General features: G+C 40.5%; 1 protein-coding gene across 7 annotated transcripts in view; it reads left to right on the top strand.

The window, feature by feature from the left end:
- The window catches only part of ep400 (E1A binding protein p400), a 31,269-nt gene that overhangs the window by 8,794 nt on the left and 4,436 nt on the right, over positions 1 to 18,039 (top strand). For 4 of the 7 annotated variants that reach the window (XM_017435316.3, XM_017435315.3, XM_025010358.2 and 1 more), the window contains 31 exons: positions 413 to 526; positions 630 to 817; positions 903 to 1,080; positions 1,176 to 1,312; positions 1,407 to 1,576; positions 3,240 to 3,414; positions 3,529 to 3,665; positions 3,962 to 4,148; positions 4,707 to 4,876; positions 4,986 to 5,173; positions 7,539 to 7,835; positions 10,384 to 10,557; positions 11,010 to 11,162; positions 11,317 to 11,384; positions 11,931 to 12,205; positions 12,412 to 12,614; positions 12,912 to 13,081; positions 13,830 to 14,026; positions 14,167 to 14,278; positions 14,430 to 14,708; positions 14,840 to 14,914; positions 15,084 to 15,218; positions 15,320 to 15,364; positions 16,230 to 16,383; positions 16,509 to 16,744; positions 16,825 to 16,998; positions 17,078 to 17,125; positions 17,223 to 17,359; positions 17,561 to 17,617; positions 17,696 to 17,774; positions 17,867 to 18,037. In XM_017435316.3, coding sequence (XP_017290805.1) covers positions 413 to 526; positions 630 to 817; positions 903 to 1,080; positions 1,176 to 1,312; positions 1,407 to 1,576; positions 3,240 to 3,414; positions 3,529 to 3,665; positions 3,962 to 4,148; positions 4,707 to 4,876; positions 4,986 to 5,173; positions 7,539 to 7,835; positions 10,384 to 10,557; positions 11,010 to 11,162; positions 11,317 to 11,384; positions 11,931 to 12,205; positions 12,412 to 12,614; positions 12,912 to 13,081; positions 13,830 to 14,026; positions 14,167 to 14,278; positions 14,430 to 14,708; positions 14,840 to 14,914; positions 15,084 to 15,218; positions 15,320 to 15,364; positions 16,230 to 16,383; positions 16,509 to 16,744; positions 16,825 to 16,998; positions 17,078 to 17,125; positions 17,223 to 17,359; positions 17,561 to 17,617; positions 17,696 to 17,774; positions 17,867 to 18,037 — 4,883 coding nt within the window. The remainder of the gene's footprint in view (positions 1 to 412; positions 527 to 629; positions 818 to 902; positions 1,081 to 1,175; positions 1,313 to 1,406; positions 1,577 to 3,239; positions 3,415 to 3,528; positions 3,666 to 3,961; positions 4,149 to 4,706; positions 4,877 to 4,985; positions 5,174 to 7,538; positions 7,836 to 10,383; positions 10,558 to 11,009; positions 11,163 to 11,316; positions 11,385 to 11,930; positions 12,206 to 12,411; positions 12,615 to 12,911; positions 13,082 to 13,829; positions 14,027 to 14,166; positions 14,279 to 14,429; positions 14,709 to 14,839; positions 14,915 to 15,083; positions 15,219 to 15,319; positions 15,365 to 16,229; positions 16,384 to 16,508; positions 16,745 to 16,824; positions 16,999 to 17,077; positions 17,126 to 17,222; positions 17,360 to 17,560; positions 17,618 to 17,695; positions 17,775 to 17,866; positions 18,038 to 18,039) is intronic. The other 3 variants (XM_017435314.3, XM_017435319.3, XM_017435318.3) reach the window with 3 other exon arrangements.

The following is an 18,039-nucleotide window of genomic DNA, read 5'->3' as shown; positions in this document are numbered from 1 at the left end:
GAATCAAGGATGAAACATTTTCCCAGTACTGTATGTTTCTGTGTAAAAAGCACATCATCATCATGAGATTTTTAAAAGACCTGTTCCATAACAAATGATCTGTATAATTGCATTTAAAGCTTTATTAAACCCTTAAATCGTTCAGTTTTGATTATTAACTTTAGTTCAGTATAATGCTCTTTGAATGAAATAAAAAGTTGGTTGCTCCTTTAGGCAGATGGCAGTTTGTTAAGAGGCGCATGCATCTTTTCAAAGTCTGACTTTATCCTTTTAAATGGGCAGTACTGCTGAAAGTTCAGAAAATAGTTTATATATTTTTATACCAGTGTTGTTTGTATGAAGCAGACAACACAAATGCCAGAAAAACTTGTCTGTCTCTGTTGTTAAATAATCTTTATTTCTACTTTTTCAGCTGAGATGTCTCTGGATGCGTTGAAGAAACAGTATGCTGGAGCTTATGCTGAAAGTTTCGAGTGGCCTCAGCCAAGTCCTCGTAGTGACAAGGATGACATGGAGGACACCGAAGGTGCCCTTGCAATCTGAAATCACGGCCATAACAAGTCAAGTTGTATTCACGTATGGCTGAGAATGGTGTCCCTCTAAACTATTCCCCGTCCTTTGTTTTCCAGAAATGGATTGTGCTTCGAGCAGTCCACCTCAAGCTGTGTTAATTGACTCCCTGCTTAGTATGGACCAGTATTGGGGTGCGGATAAAGCCACATCTGACTCAAACGGGAAGCCGGGCAGAGACATCGCGGAAGTGGCAGCTGCCACAGAACTCCTCTTGCCTAAAGGCAGCTTCAGAACCACATCATCAGTAAGAAAACTGAAGCTCTCAAACATTTATTTTTTTTTAATTTCTGTATTTTATCATTTTTAAAACTGCTCTTTTCTTTTATTAGACTCGCAGCCCAGCACCTTTTCTACTGCATGGAGTGCTGCGAGAATATCAGCAAATTGGTGTGGACTGGCTGGTAAACCTATACAAGAAACAGCTCAACGGCATCTTAGCTGATGAAACGGGACTTGGCAAAACCGTACAGACAGTAGCTTACATGGCCCACTTAGCAGGACAAGAGGGTATGTTGAAATGTAAAGATGCTTGTTGTATTTTTACAGAATATATTTAATTCAACAACTAAATGTTTTAAAGACATTTACTGATTTGTCTACAGGCATCTGGGGTCCTCATCTTATTATAGTAAGAACATGTAAGCTGCTGAGCTGGGAGCTGGAGTTCAAGCGCTGGTGTCCCGGCCTTAAGATTCTCCTGTACCTGGGCAACAGAAAGGAGCGCAGATCTAAGAGAATGGTATGCATGTTGTTTAAACGTATATCTGATGTTACTTATCTTCTTCATTCAAGGGTTGTAATTACAGTGACAGATTGTTTGACCTGCTTTGCAGCTGTGGGACGAAGCCAACAGCTTCCATGTATGCGTCACATCGTACAAGCTCCTAATGAAAGATCAGAGCCATTTTCTAAAGAGAAGATGGAAGCATCTGGTTCTGGACGAGGTCCAGCTGATCAAAAACGTCACGCAGAAACACTGGGAAACCATTTTTTCTCTCAGAAGGTGAGCCGTTCAATAAAATATGCGACCCATGCTGGCAAAAGGAGTTGCAGTGAGGAATGTTTTCCTTTTGAATAATACTTTCAAATCGTCCATCTCAAAAGCTTTAAAATGGGACAGAGTTTGTTGTTTGGTGATTTATCACCTGGCTGGCAATAAGTGTTTTATTAACAGTAGTGCAAGTTTAAAAACATGATTTCTTTATAGGACTAGAAAGGCGAATCCTTAAGCTTTACTATGATGTCACACATTCTTCGAAGGAGTTTCCCAGCACTTTGGCAACCAGCAGAGAAAAACGATCTATTTCAAAGGAGACTAATAGGATTAGAGCTAAAAGGTTTATTTCTGAATACATGCTTGTTAGAAAACTTTGATTTAAAGGTAGATTAGGAAGATTAAATGCTATTTTAGTTCATCAGATTGCTAGATGTCGTCTTTATGGATGCATTTTTTTTCTTCTCTGCAAATCTCAATTACAGCAAAAATGAATGTTTTTACTTTTCACGCGCTGCGGCCTGTGTGCATTACGAGTCATTTTGCCAGCACTTGTCACATACAATGGTTTAATACCAGGGTTCTTTGTGCAGTCTTGAAAATTGAATTGCGTGTTTAGTATTTTCCAGCATTTTAGAAAGGTGTTGGGAAATAAAACAGTACGGAAAAAGACTCTTATTTCATACTCTGTTCTAAAGTTCAGATGTTTTTTTAACTAAAACACTATAACAATCAGGCTTCTGCAGAACTGGAAAACCTGCCAAAGAGCAGGTAAACAACTAAAACATGCAGGATAGTGGTCCTCTAGGACCAGGATCGGGCACCCCTAGCTTAATGTGTCTGTGTAAAAGATGAGTAAAGTCACAATGATGTCACCATTTAGATCACCTGCCAGTTGAGATCTTGAGTTTACTGTTTTACCATCATTATCTTGGTTTCTGAGTTACCGGCAGCCCACAGGTGGATGATCATATAGCTTTGCATGTGCCATGGCTGGTGGGGCCTCAGGTGGTAGAACAGATGATTCTATAATGACCAGATTTGCAGTTTAGTCCACAGCCCCATCTCATGTAAACTTGTCTCTGGATGGCAGAACCTTGTTGAGCAGCTTCTTATCAAATGCAAAGATGTAGTTAAACATTTTGTGACTCTAGCTAAATTAACCCAGCTCTGAAGCATACAGACATAACTTTGTTTTCCTCTAATGGGACCGTATTTTTATTGCATTGAGGAAGACCTGAATTCTGCGATTGACACCATAAACAAGTTCAGAAAAGAAATTACAGTTTTGTTTGGTTTTCCCCTGCTGGGCATCTTATGTGGGCAGTCTGTAGTCTCTGTCATCGTTAGGATCATTCAAATAGTAAAAATCAAACACTGTACAGTTTTGTTTTGTTTTTAAATTTAGTTTCTTAGCATTTGGATGTAAAAAAAATGACAAATTTACTGAGAAATCTGAAAATTTGTCTTTTAAAAGTATTCATTTTTCTTAATGGAATATGTAGGGGCCTACATTTTTCCAAAGCTAGTTAATGACTAAATATGCTGTTTGTTAAAACTGTCTCAACACAAAGAGCTGTTAGGAAGTCAAGATATGTTTGTCTTAGTAAAAACTTGATATCTTTTCTAAACTCCTTTTAACCTGACTGAGAGATTTCCCTCCATCTTTCAGTGAGCAGAGGATTCTCCTTATCAACACTCCCCTCCAAAATACGCTCAAAGAGCTGTGGACCATGATCCACTTCCTGTTGCCAGGAATCACCAGGCCGTACTCTGACTTCCCTGTTAAAGCGGGCACAGACCAGAACCAGGATTACTGCCACAAGCTAGTCATCCGTCTGCACAGGGTGAGCATCGTGCCGGCACATTCCTCTGCTTTTACACAGTCACATTTGATTACATTCATATGCAATCTATACGTGCACATTGTATATAAAAGGTCCTTTTACACTTCACTGTAGATGATCCAGCCATTCATCTTGAGGCGCTCCAAAAGAGACGTGGAGAAACAGCTTCCCAAGAAGTATGAACACATCCTGAAGTGCCGTCTGTCCGGCAGACAGAAAAGCCTTTATGAGGATATCCTTACTCAGCCAGGGTATAAAATTTCACTTATCTATTATTATTTAAAAGTGATACCTCCTTAACGCCTAATCTTTGATCCTATAACGTTTTTGGATAGTTGCCTGCTGTTTCTTATTCTAAAATATTTTGTAATTCTGAACATTTATAAATAAATCAGTGCTAAGAATGCTGGTCACAACAACACGATTCATTAAATAGTTTTATTATGATAGTGCTTTTATCATTTAAAGGAAAAGAAAGACTGAGAATGACTCATTTTGTGATTAATTTCTTATTTAATTTATAATCAAGCTTTGTGTACTTCCCAAGGACTCAGGAGGCTCTGAAGACGGGTCATTTTGTCAGCGTGCTCCAGGTTTTGATGCGGCTGCAGCGAGTGTGTAACCACCCCGAGCTGGTGGCTCCCAGAGAGACCGGCAGCTCTTATTTCTGTTCTTCTCTTCAATGCAACGTTCCATCGTTGGTTCTGGAAGCTGTTGAGAATCAGTCAAGCAAGGTATACATCTAAAAATTTAAATTATTTTGTTGATTGGCAGAAAATTAATCCTTTATCACGTTAATCAATAAATATGTGGTATTGAAGTACAGTACTTGAGTTTTGTGGATGTAAGGATTTTTTTACCCAAGAACATTTAGACATTTTCAGCAAAAGTATGGTTCTAATTTGCCAGTAAATGTTCAAACTGTCTTCACTAAGTTGTGTTTTATTTTTTGATTTATTTCTGGGGGTGGGGTAGGTGTTGTGTTGGGGTAAAAAACACAATGACTGGAAAAGCGCCATTACGAAATGTAACGTTATGCATATAATCCATATAATATTTCAATATTACTGCTCATCCCTGTGCCTTTTCAGGTAATGATTTGGTTTAAGTTCATGCACAACAACAGAAGCCATTTCTTTAGGTTGTGGCAGCTTACTGATGGTTTCGTGGTTTGTCAATCAGTACAGCAGTAATGGAAGATTTCTTTTGCAATACTTGGACTATTGGTACAAGAATAAACTGTATAATCTGTTTGCATTACCGCACTGTTTTATTGTTTATTGTCATCCTAGATTGCAAACCTGTCCATATTTGATCTGATCAATAATGAGAACAAACTGACTCGGTATCAGACTGAAGAGGCCGTACCCAAACTAAAGGTCACTCAGCAGCTCATAGAGGAAATCTACACGAGCCCAGACCAGCCACCAAGACCCAAACTGTGTCCTATAAAACCCATGAGGTCAGTTCTTATGTGTTACTCATGAAACTTGGCGACAGTGTAAGTGAAGCTTCTTAACTATAACAAAGAGATTTTTTTTTTGCGTTCACACCAAATTACTTTTTTCCAGATTGTTCCAGCCAGTTCAGTATGGCACGAAGCCAGAAGGTCGCTTAGCTGCCATTGGAAATGCAGCGGGTCAGCGTCCTCCAACGAGCTCTCCCCAAAACAGTACCTCATCTTCCATCACCAGTCAGTCAGGCCAAACCAGGGGCAAGTCCCCTGTCACGACCGCAGCAACTACGCCCACTTCTCAAGGTAAGAGTTCAGGGACAGCGTTTGCCAGAAGAGGATAAATTTGTTTCCAGTGTTGTCTAAAGCACAACTGATTCTCTGTGCATCATATTGTAAGACCAAACTGTAGCTGTTTGTTTGATGCTTTTAACTTCTACGCTGTTATAGTTTTTATGCTTGTGATGTGTGCATTAAGCAGTGTTACGCTGCATGATTGAGATGCTGAATTGGATTAATCCTATTTACTGTGATCTGCATAAAGAATTAACAATAAGCCTAGAGGGTCGTACATACATGACCACAAGTATGCACTGCAAATACACGTTTAGGTAGTGTGCTGCAGTTTTGAAAGATCAGTGCTTTCTTTTATATCTTTATGGTGAATTTTGGTGCACTTAAACAGGCAGTAGTCAAAAATATTCATCAAAGTTTATACTTCAGTGCAGCAATGGTGGGTTGGCAGCACTGCACAACCTTCATCTAACTGCTGCAACTTTTTAGAACAAATAGACCACTAAAGCTCATTTCTGTGTCACTTAGTGTCTCCCTTTGGTCCTATAACTTATTTTTATTAACAATTCATGAAAAATGTATTGAGGTGGAGATGCTGAAGTCAGACCATTCTGTTTTTGAAGCAAAATGGCCTAAAGGTTTCATTATTTGTTTTTAAAAACATTAAAGCTATTTGAAACTGTCTTAGCAACTTCGTTCTTTGCAGTTTAGTTACACACCCCTTCTGCAAGGAAGGACTATGACATATATAGTGTTTGGATTACATAAAGGAAATCAGAACTGTCCGTTAATTTTTGTTTAATTTTTAGATTCCCAATTCCATGACTAGAGACTCATCACATGTTTGTATGTTTCTGTCAACACTGCAGATGCAGCCATCTTGTCAGAACAAATAACTGTTGTATTCATCTTGTTTTCATGCTACAGCTGACTGACAACATCTGATCCTCATTACAGGTGGAACTCCAGCTCTAAGATCTTAATTTCAATTATCTGAAAAACATCATAACTGTCATAGGGTGTTCCAAACAGAAGTTTCCTACATACACTACATTGCCAAAAGTATTCACTTGTCTTCCTTCACACACATATGAGCTTGAGTGGCATCCCATTCTTTATCCATAGTGTTTCATATGATGTTGGCCCACTCTTTGCAGCTATAACAGCTTCAACTCATCTAGGAAGGCTTTCCACAACCTTTAGGGGTGTTTATGGGAATTTTTGACCATTTTTCCAGAAGCATATTTGTGAGGTCAGACACTGTTGGACAGAAGACCTGGCTCTCAGTCTCTGCTCTAATTCATCCCAAAGGTGTTCTGTCAGGTTGAGGTCAGGACTCTGTGCAGGCCAGTCAAGTTCTTCCACACCAAACTTGCTCATCCGTGTCTTTATGGACCTTGCTTTGTGCACTGGTCATGTTGGAACAGGAAGGTGCCATCCCCAAACTGTTCTCACAAAGTTTGAAACATGAAATTGTCCAAAATGTCTTGGTAAGCTGAAGCATTAATAGTTCCTTTCACTGGAACTAATCGGCTTAGCCCAACTCTTGAAAAACAACCCTAAACCATAATTCTCCCTCCACCAAACTTTACACTTGGCACAATGCAGTCATACAAGAACCGTTCTCCTGGCAACAGCCAAACCCAGACTCGTCCATCATGATTCGTCCCTTCAAAGAACACCTCTCCACTTGATGATGTAAGGCTTGGATGCAGCTGCTCGGCCATGGAAACCCATTCCATGAAGCTCTCTAAGCTGTTCTTGAGCTAATTTGAAGGCCACATGAAGTTTGGAGGTCTGTAGCTATTGACTCTATCTGAAACTACTGACTCAGCATCCACTGAGCCCGCTCTATGATTTTAAGTGACGTACCACTTCGTGGCCCAGTTTCTGTCCTTTCCAATCGCTTCCACTTTGGTATAACACCACTAACAGCGAGGAAATTTCACGACTAGACTTATTCCACATGTGGCATCCTATCCCAGTACCACGCTGGAAGTCACTGAGCTCCTGAGAGCAACCCAGTCTTTCACTAATGTTTGTAGAAGCAACTCTAGGTGCTTGATTTTATACACCTGTGGCCATAGAAGTGATTGGAACCTGAATTCAAGGATTTGGATGAGCGAGTGAGTGAATACATTTGGCAATCTAGTGTATCTGAGGTCCCCATACTGCAGTTACACCCTATTATTTTGTATTAGTCGATTGTTTTGGAATGATTAATCTTGCCAGTGACAATACCATTCCTCATACTTTGTTAGCCTACCACTGCTGAGTGAATAAATAAAAACGAAGCGGTTTGATCTCAATGATCTTTACCAAATATTGCGCTACACCTAACATGGAGTCCCATACCCCATTGCCTTGTACTTCACAGCCATTGGAACAGCTACTCAGAGAGCCCAGGCTACTCCTCCTGTCAGCAGCAGCAGCAGCAACACTGCAGCTTCCTCCGTAGCATCCTCTGGGAGCAGTGGCAGTGGGCAGCATGTGTTGGGGGCCGTGGCCTTGGGTCAGACCTTAGCTGGAACAGTTGTGGGCTCTGTGGCTCCAATCAGCCAGCCTGGTTTAACACAGGTCGCCAGGCCAGCTTTGGCCCCCAGCCATGCCATCCAGCCCAGCTTATTGTCCCAGAGGTTGGTTCTTACATCTCAGGCCCAGGCACGGTTGCCTAGTAAGTGGCCTGTTCTCCCCTTCATCTAAGCATTTTCCCTCCACTTCTGACACAGAGGTTTTGGCTGCTGTAGACTGAGGCCTTTACTTGAGGCACTGCTGATATGTCTTTATCCCTCAGGAGGTGGTCCAATGTCATGTATTAATATTTTTTTCCAAGTCCTCATGGAAATGTCAGTCTAGACCTGTAGCCATATCAGCAGCATCTCAACAACCTCAGCATTTCCCATTTTCTTTCTTGACACCTGCATGTACACTACGAATGACCCACTTATGCCACACCTCTCATCACTGCACTTTTCTTCAAAGAAAAATCCAGGATTTTTCAATTTGGTCCCTATTTTCCTTTTATATGTGGGTGCAGATCATTTATAAACACAAATATCTTTGCAGTTAGACTCTTAAAACTTTGGCTGTTGTGAATTATCACTGGAAAAATTGGTGATGGAGTCATGCATGATGGGGTTAAAGTTGATGCATTTGTAGCTGACAGGGTCAGTAAGTTTATAGAAAACATTTCTACTGAAGTGTTAAAGATAGAAAAGCACACTTGTGTAAGGTGAGATAATGAAGAAAGACGACGATGTAAACGTGAGATATGCCTGGGATGAGTAGGTGTTTTAAAGTTTGAAAACAAAAGAATGAATTTTCTAAAAACATTGTTTTTTGTTTCCTCCTTAATCCCACTGACTTGAGTTAAATGTTTAGCTCCTAGCCGTCATGGTGTATTATTGGCCTATTTGCTTAGACTTTTGTGAACATCAATAATTTGCACCCAAATACAGGAAAAATGTGTTCCAGGATGAAAAGTCCTGAGAATATTCCTTTTTTATGATGTCTTTCCCTCCTTTTTTTAATATATACATATATATATATATTTTTTTTTTTTTACCCAGTTTACTAATATTCTTTTGTGTCTTGCATTAGCCCAGCTGCAGGAAGAAAGCCAAAGGCTGTGGTTGTTGGTTGTTTTTGTTTGTTTGTTTCCTCCTCTGTTTTTATTTTTGTCCAATCTCGACTGTCACCGCAAAGCATGTCGAAGTGTTCCCGCAAATTATTAGACCTTTTCCTGCCTCGATTTTGAACCGTGAAACTTTTTCGGTAACACACAGCATTTGATTAAGTAAAAGCAAAATACTATTTTTGTGTAGATGATCTTTGTGAAAAAGTTATTTTGCGTCTCATTGTTGTCTTCCGATTTAGTTTCCAGTGTAAATATGTGATCCTGACGCTCCTGTAAAGAGAGCTTAGAATAAAACTACCCTGGAAACTTTAAAAGAAGGTTCCTGAGAGGTCTTAAACTGGAAGTTTTAAGTGCGCAAAAGTTATTATTTATAGTAAAATGTCCTCTTTCTGATGATTATTTACATTTTGAGTTTGTCCTGGTCCCCTAAAGATGACCTGAACAAATATTGGTAGTTGGTGTTTTTTTTACAGATGCACAAATGTATTATGGACTGAAAACTTTTTCACACACTCAAAACTAAGCAATGAAAATGTCTTCAATCCATTGTTCTTTTCATTTTCTAAATGCTTCAGATTAATTTGGAAGTGGGATTAGGCTGAAAGAAAATAGACCAAATAGTCTTCATCTCCAGCACTACAGAGTTTCTAGCTTTTTTCTTCTTGCTTCTAATGCTAAACCAATGTGTTAATATAAGAGACACAGTGACTTATTAGGATGGGAAACAGATCAAACTTTTCAGCTTGGAAACATCTCAGCAGCAGTGAGGTGAAAGGTGAAAGATTTTGGGTGGATTGTTAAAAAAGTACAAATGAATAATAGCACAAGTGATCATTTGTCATAGAACAGACACCAACAAGATTAGGAGGGCTTTATTTGTACTTGTAGACAGATTTGGGTAATTCTTATCCAGAGTTAGATGTTTTTCTGGATTATGGTTTGCTTTGTTTGTTGTAGTCAATTCTATATTTGCAGGTTAGAGCAAACCTTGATTCGTTTAAAATGGAAAGTTTGTGTCAGTACGTCTCCTGGTAGGGTCGCATTGTGTGTAATAAATATTTTACTCCCAGTTTGTTCAATATGCTTCACAACCTTTAGACATATATAATCAAACTTAAGACTGAGGTATGATCATAAATACAGTGTGTGTGTACATAAAAACACTATACTATAGTTATACCTGCACGTGATTTCATAAGTTTTATAAAAAACGGTATGAAACAATCAAAGTGCATCCATTTTGTTATTAAAAAAATTACACATTATATTCAATACTTGGAAGGATAAGTTAACATCCTGGTGACCTGTGTGTTGCCTTGAAAAAGCGTTAAGTAGAGAGCTTTATTTATTTATGTTCATGTTTCAGACTTTGTTCTCCCTTAAAGGCATTTTAAGAGCGAGCTGCTATGATTCTGTTATTAAGAGGAGCTGATTAATCCACCCTGGTTCTGCATGTCCGGTTCTCTTTTTCACCCTTTAACTAACGAAATATTAGTTTGTTGAAGTGCAAAGATGTCACACTTTCAATCTGTTATTTTGTGTGTATGTTTGTTTTCTAAGTGTTTGTTGCTCCTTTTCGTTGAAGGTGGAGATGTGGTGAAGATCGCCCAGCTGGCCAACATAGCAGGCGGTCAGACTCGTATCACGCAGCCGGAGACTCCGGTCACGCTGCAGTTTCAGGGGAACAAGTTCACGCTGTCCCCCAGCCAGCTCCGACAGCTCACCACCGGACAGCCCTTGCAGCTTCAAGGTACACTCGGTAATGTACATCCCATTGTGACATTTTTTCCTCTTTGCATATTATTCTTTATTTCCCTGTTTGACATGTTCAAGTAGTTAATTAGCTTCGTGTGAGTCTTTATATTATGACTGAAGTTTGACCAGATATTTAAACCTTATAAAGTTGTGAATTTGTAGCTTGTCTGATTAACCTGTTTTAAAAAGCTTTCCTTAACACTTTGCAGTTTTTGGGTGTGAGATATTTGTTACCTCGTGTTTCTGGTTCTTCTGTTGTCAGTTATCAGTAAAACTAAATGTTGTGCATACAATTAAATTGATGCTTTAGTTATTACCCTCTCCCTGCACTGTTAATTAATTCAGACAGAAGTCCTTTATTCTTTTCCTGTTTTGTTTTTTGTTTTTGCACATCTATCCTGTGTAAGGTTCCAAGAAGACGCCTCTTTAATGTCTCTGTATGTGTCACGGCTTTAGGCAACATCCTGCATATTGTGTCGGCTCCGGGGCAGCAGATCATAAGGCCACAGGGATCCATGGTTTTGCAAACAATGCCTCAAGCTGTTCCTGCTTCCAGTGCTTCAGTAACATCTGGCACACCGCTTCCTGCTCTTTCAACAGCTCAGCAAAGTAACTCCATAACAGCTTCAATACTGTATTACTGTCTTTGTCTCTGAATCTGTTAGTCTGGGGGGGGGGTGGCACAGTTGCTCTCTTTTCTGGTTTTAAAGTTCATCTTGTGTTGTTTTATTCCTGAATTAACACTTAATCCTTTTTTTTGAAGCACTGGGTGTCACTACAAATGCCACATCATCCCCCACCAAGCATCCTGCAGCTCACAGTGGTTCTCAGGTGAGTATGTCGAAGAAAAATTACACTTCAACAAAAAATTATAGATTAAAAAAATAGTAGTATAAATAGATATACATCTATATATACTGCTGGCTTTGTTTCTTTAAATTAAAATGATGTATTGAAGATGCATTGAAATGAATGAAGCAGAAAACATTTTTTAGAATTGAATTAAGAGCAAATCATCCTAAAAGTTGGGAAACGTTTCCATTTATTCCCAAAAGAACAATAAAACTACATTTGGCCAGGCAACTTACAGGGAGCTACCTGACTTTTCAGATGACTTAAAGTAACAAAATATGTGTCTGGTGCCGTCACAGATTCAACTATAAATGCTTAAAATAAAGGAATGCTTGTTCTGTTTTGTTATGTGAAGGCAGGTGTATGGTAGATGAACCTCGGCACACTATCAAATCTGTTAAATAACCAATCAAAATGAACAAATACAGGGTTGTGGTACAGCTAAGCTAAACCCTAGTTTTGAATTTTGCAATAATGTCCTTGAAAGAAGGCAGTAATTGTATCCTTGTTCCCCGTTATGTTCAGGAGCCTTCAGAAGAAAAGTCTCAGCTGCAGAAGGAGCGCCTGAGCCGCCTGTTTGAAGCGAACGAGCAGCGCTGCAGCCGCAGAGTGTTGTATGGGTCAGACGTGCTGCAGGCATGCACTCTGAGCCCGGATCTGACCGCTGCAGGCTGGAGGTGGGAGGGCAGGGAGAGCTGTGTTAGAGCTCAGAGAACATGTGTAGGTACAACTTCTACACTGCAGTCCACTCTGCTTACCACGGAGGACCGCCTGGAGGCTGCCCAAAGTCTGATCAACAGGTAATTGGATTTAAATAGCCTTTTTTTATGTATATAATGTTCATAAATCTAAATTATTCACTGCATCTGGATTAAGTGGTAGCCATGTGTTTGAAAGTGTATTACAGTATTTTCTCTTTTTTGAAATAGAAACTTAGTTACCTATTTTTTATGCCATGTGTCTGTGTGTCACACATCAAGTATTTACTGCTGTTGTTATCTTGTAGGCTGACGTGTGTGGTGCCTCCAGCTGTAGCTCCGCCCCCTCACCTGTATGCAGCCAATCCACCTGTTCCCTTCAGCCTCGAACAGAAGTCCTTTCAGCGGCGACTGCTGGAGGCCTCGGCCCCCCACAGTGCAGACATCCACCGTTTAACATCCAGTCATCTCTTGAGTTATACTGACCTACAGTTAATGCAGATGGACTCAGGTTCGTTCAGCTCCTTCATGTACCCGTCTTGTCGCTTACCTAGTTTATGTAAACTTCTTAAACTTTATTAGCTAACATGCTTACAGCAAAGTTAACTGGAACTTAATTGCCTTTTTTTTATCCTTTTGCCTACACAGGTTGAATGACTGTCCCCACGTTTTCTTAGTGTAACTAGTGATCTGTGCTTCATATTTTCTTTCTTTCCTGTTGCTCTGGTGAATTGTTTTGACTACCAGAAACTAGAATATATTCCTATAGAAAATCTAACTTTGGATTTTTTTTTTTTCCTCTCCCAAGGTAAACTGGAAGCTCTTGCTATTCTACTGAAGAAGCTCAGATCAGAGAGCAGGCGTGTCCTCATCTTCACTCAGATGTTGAAGATGCTGGACATCTTGGAGGCCTTCCTGGATTACAGGCAGCTCACTTATATGCGCATCGATGAAAGCCTCACTTATGACGAAAGACAGGTAGAAATATCACCACTATTTTATATCTGGTTATGAAAGCAATACTTTATCACCTTAGTGGAAATGTTTTGCTTTTACTCTGTAAAGGATACGTATAATAATAATAAATCAAGTGTAATAGTTAATGGGCACTTACAGTTATGTCTGTCTGCTGAGGCTGAAACTAATATAGAAACTATTATGTTTCTGTGAAAGGCTGTATTTGTCCATCTATGCGGACATAATTAAATATAATCAGTTGGGTGTATAGATGTCTGCAGAGAGCCTCGCATAGACCCTTTGAAAGCTTTTGCATCATGTCGACCTGAAAAGACTTGTACATATTTGTGAACATGCAAGTTTAAAACTGGAGCCCTCTTTGTCCAGTTCTGTGTGGACAACCTTTCATGAATAAATAGCCAGCTGCGGTCACATACAGCACATTTTAGTAGACATCAGTATACCTTTGTTTGCCTTGCTCGTACTACTGCGATGCACATGAATAGCTTTAATAATCCGGTAAAATGACAGCGTTCAGTCGTTTATACACTGATTACATTTGTTTTAGAGTTCCTCGCAACCTTATTCAGACGTATTACAGAGAGCGATGAAAAAAGTCAGCGTCAGATTTTACAGTCTTTAATGCTCGCTGAATAGCTCTTTGTCATTTTTTTACACTTACAACAATAAGCACAGTTAGATCGCCACAGCTTCTTTTTTTAGCATTTTCCCAAACTCTGTTCACACGCCGAATGTTGTGGACCTGCAGGAAAACATGAAGAAGTTCAACAGGAGCAGGCAGGTGTTCTGCAGCATCCTGACCAACCGCTGCTGCGCTGCGGTTGGGACCATGGTCGACGCGGACACCATCATCTTCTTTGACACAGACCTCAACCCAACCATGGACGCCCGCACCCAGGAGTGGTGTGACAAAGTCGGCCGATCCAAGGACATTCACATATACAGGTAATATGTTTCAAACAAAGGTGGCAATTTAGGTTCTTCATTCTCATGTTTCTTATTCCACTAAAGAAAGAGATTTTTGCCTGAACAATGATATTTAAGCACTTTAGTGACTTTGTGTGCTTGTTTTGATGGTGGATCAGATTGGAGAGTGGGAATTCTATTGAAGAGAAATTGTTAAAAAATGGAACCAACGACCTGATAAGGGAGGTGGCTGCTCAGGGTACCGACTACACCTTGGCTTTCCTCACACAGGTAAGAATAACAGTGTGTGTTTTTTAAAGGTGCAGTTACTCATATCCTGATATGCTGTGAAGAAATCAGTCATGAAACTCAAACTTAGAAGAGTCGTAACTACAGATTTATGTAATCTGAGTGTAACTGAGCTAATTATGTGTGTCTGTAGCGGACGATCCAAGATCTGTTTGAAGTAGAGGCGGGTTCAGGCGTGAAGGTGGAGGAGTTTGTGGTACTTCACCAGGAGCCGTCGGCCTCAGAAGCCATTTCTCCCAAAGTAGCGAGACCCTACATCCAGGCTCTCCACAGCATCAACCTGGATGCTGAACCGGAGGAGGAAGAAGGGCAAGAGAAAGAGCTGGGAAGCAAAGAGTCAACAGGGGAGTCAGAGAACCAAGTTGGAGAAGAGCCTGCTCTGACAGATGAGCTGAACGCAGTCATGGAACAGGTAACTTTACTCTGTATGTTCTTACAAAATAGTTTGGGCTCTGTAAAGTGAAAGAAGCAATAAACTAGCTGAAAGAAAGGCCGTTTTTGTTCATTTAATTTGTAATATTTATTCATTGTTCCTTAAAACAGCTGACTCCTATCGAAAGATATGCCCTGCATTATCTGGAGTACCTTCACATCAGTGATGATGAAGCTGCACTCAAGGTAAACATTTTGATTTACCCTCAAATATCTACTGTATTTACATATATGTGTAAAAAAAAAATTAGTTCAATATATGTCCAATGATTTCAGGGTCTTCTTGTTGGCGTGCTAACATCGTGTTTGACCTTTGAGAAACTCGACTGATTCATGTGTTGTTTGTTTCCTGCAGGAGAAGTTGGAGTGTGCTAAGAGAGGCTGGGAGATGCAGCAGCTGCAGAAGCTGAAGGAGGACGATGAAGAGCGCCAGATAACAGAGGGAGAAGAAGATCTATTCACCTATACCAGAGAGGACGCTTACAATATGGTGGGTTGGCCTTTCTGATCTTTGCGAATCAAAAAGAGAAATGGCGTTTGCTTTGCGTTCCACCTTTTGTTGACACTAAGCTTTTCTTTGCACTTCAACAGGAGTACGTATTTGATGCGGAGGACGGTCACACAGAAATAATGCCGGTAAGACACCAAACATGGCATATTTGGAGAAAACATTTCCAAATTGCATCACGACTGGGGATTTTTATCTTATCTTACACAGATCCATGTGTAATGTGAAGAATTATGATTATCTATATCTTCTTACTAATAACATTTTTTTAAGTGTGTTTTGGCACTGTGAGGCTCCAAGCAGTCAAAGCATGAATGACACAGGAAAATGTCTTCCAAAAAAGGGGTTTTTATTTACCCAATAAAAAATAAAAGAAAAAAAATCCAAATAATCATTTATTTAGAAGGAGGCCAGCTAAATATAACTATAGCCAGAAATGTAACTTAATAAATAATAAACTGAACAAAGAGACAAGTTAACTGTAAACTGACTAATGGACCAACTAATATAGTGGTTTAGCTAAAACAGTTAACACTCAGGGGAAAACCAATTATCATCATTAATGACTGAACAGAAAAGCAACGCACTTGAACCTCAGCCCACCCAATACTTAACAATTACATGTTAGAGCCCGATGAGCTGGTTTTTAGATTTAAGACTCCTCAGTCTTTGGCCACGCATTTTACTCCATCAGGAAGAGGCCGACACCAGACCGGCTAACTCAAAAAAACAAAAACAAAACATAATTATCAACATTTTAAAACCACAGAGTGAAAGTGTCATTATGTGTGTGCTCAATAACAGCATTGTTAGGTTAAAAATATGAGTTTACCAATGAAATGACCAGATAGTAAAGGATAATAATTAGATGTAAGTTAATTAAAAAGTAATGCTTTGTGTGTGCAGGGCTGATTTCACCAATGTGTGCTCAACCCCCCCTAAAGAACTCTTTTCCCATTTTCCTAATTTCTAACATGTGACTCTCCAACGCAGCTTTGGACTCCTCCCACGCCGCCGCAGGATGACAACGATATTTACATCGATTCTGTGATGATGTTGATGTATGACACCACACCCATGCCAGAGTCCAAACTGCCTCCGATCTACATCCGCAAGGAGCACAAGAGACTCAAGATGGACCCCTCAGGTAAAAAAGAAGCTTCAGCTGTTGAAATTTAAGGGGCATTTTATACCACTTGTGAAATTAGATATATGCATAAATGTGTGGCAGTTTGATTTTTTTTTTTTCACCACCTGTCTGTTTTTGTCTAGCTGCAGCCAGAAAGAAGAAGAAGGGCCACGGGGAGACGGTCATACCTCCACGCTCTCTTTTTGAAAAGGCCAGCATGCTCAAAGTTCGCCGCGAGAGCAAAGACCAGAAAAAGAACTTTTCCCTCAAGCAGCAGGTACCTTTTGCCAAACCCCTGCCCTCGCTGGTTAAACCCGCCATGGAGGCTGGCCAGGACAACCCAGAGTGGCTCATCAGTGAGGACTGGGCTCTGCTTCAGGTAATGTTTTTTACTGACTGCACTAAAACTAACAAACAACTACTTTTCATGCCACTGATGAAACGGCGTCTCATTGTTAGGCTGTGAAACAGCTGCTGGAGTTGCCCCTGAACCTGACGATCGTGTCTCCTGCTCACACACCTAACTGGGATCTGGTGAGTGACGTGGTGAACTCCTGCAGCCGCATCTACCGCTCACCCAAACAGTGTCGCAACCGCTATGAGAACGTCATCATTCCCAGAGAAGAGGGGAAGGTACGGCGCCCTATTCTGCTTTCGAATTCGACTCCTCAGCTTGTGCGTATTTGTCTAATCCGTTTCACAAATATTTCAGTTGGTGTACGAGGCCAACCCTAAGAAGAAAACCAAGAGCATATACAAGGTATCCTGATGTTTGTTTTCTGGTTGCCGAGCGTTGCTTTGCTTTTAAAATCCTCGTTTGACTTTTATTGTTTTCGTCCTTGTTCATCTGCGTTCAGTCTAAGAACAGTCGTCCGTTGAGGACCAGCCAGATCTACACACAGGATGACAATTCCTCTCAAATTCAGCTATACAACAGTCACTTTGAAATCATGAAAATTATTGCCAGCAAGAGGAGCCCACCAATCAAACCAGTGTGAGTCTCTGCTTACCATAAATGAGTCAGTCTCATCAAAGGGCCGGTATGGAAAGCTATTTGAATAACAATAGCTATAATAAATATGACGTGATCTTGTAAATGAGGTATTGTTGCTAAAAACCTGATCAACCAAAAGGCCACCGTTTCATTTTTATTCATCCAGTAACTTTTATATTAACGTATCGATGCCGCTTACAGGGTCGGTATGAATCCATTTCAGAAGAATCCCAAACATGCCTCGGTCTTGGCAGAAAGGTATGTGTAAAAAGAATACAAATGGAAGTGCTCTTGTATCCAGGAAAACAAAATGGACGTGTTTGTTCCTCTCTTTAGTGGGATCAGCTACGACAAACCCCTGCCGCCCATTCAGGTGGCCTCTCAGCGCGCTGAAAGGATTGCCAAAGAGAAAAAGGTGAACGTCATTTGAGGGTGACCCTGGGGGTTTATTTTGTGTTTGCATTTGGGGTAACCTTTTTGTTTGTTTGTTTGTTTGTTTGTTTGCAGGCCCTTGCGGAGCAGCAGAAGGCCCAGCAGTTGGCCCAGCAGCAGCAGGCCGGAGCTCCTCAGGCCCAGGTCGCACCTGGTCAGGCCCAGACTCCGGCTGCTGGCCAAGCTCAGGTCCCTCAGGCTGCAGGAGTGCCTGGAGCCACTACTGTGCCCAATGCTGCAGTACTGGT

This window comes from Kryptolebias marmoratus, linkage group LG1 (assembly GCF_001649575.2).
Source record: "Kryptolebias marmoratus isolate JLee-2015 linkage group LG1, ASM164957v2, whole genome shotgun sequence".
In the NCBI taxonomy this organism is placed as follows: domain Eukaryota; kingdom Metazoa; phylum Chordata; class Actinopteri; order Cyprinodontiformes; family Rivulidae; genus Kryptolebias; species Kryptolebias marmoratus.
Note: the sequence above shows the minus strand (reverse complement) of the source record. Positions and strands in the feature narration are given on the sequence as shown.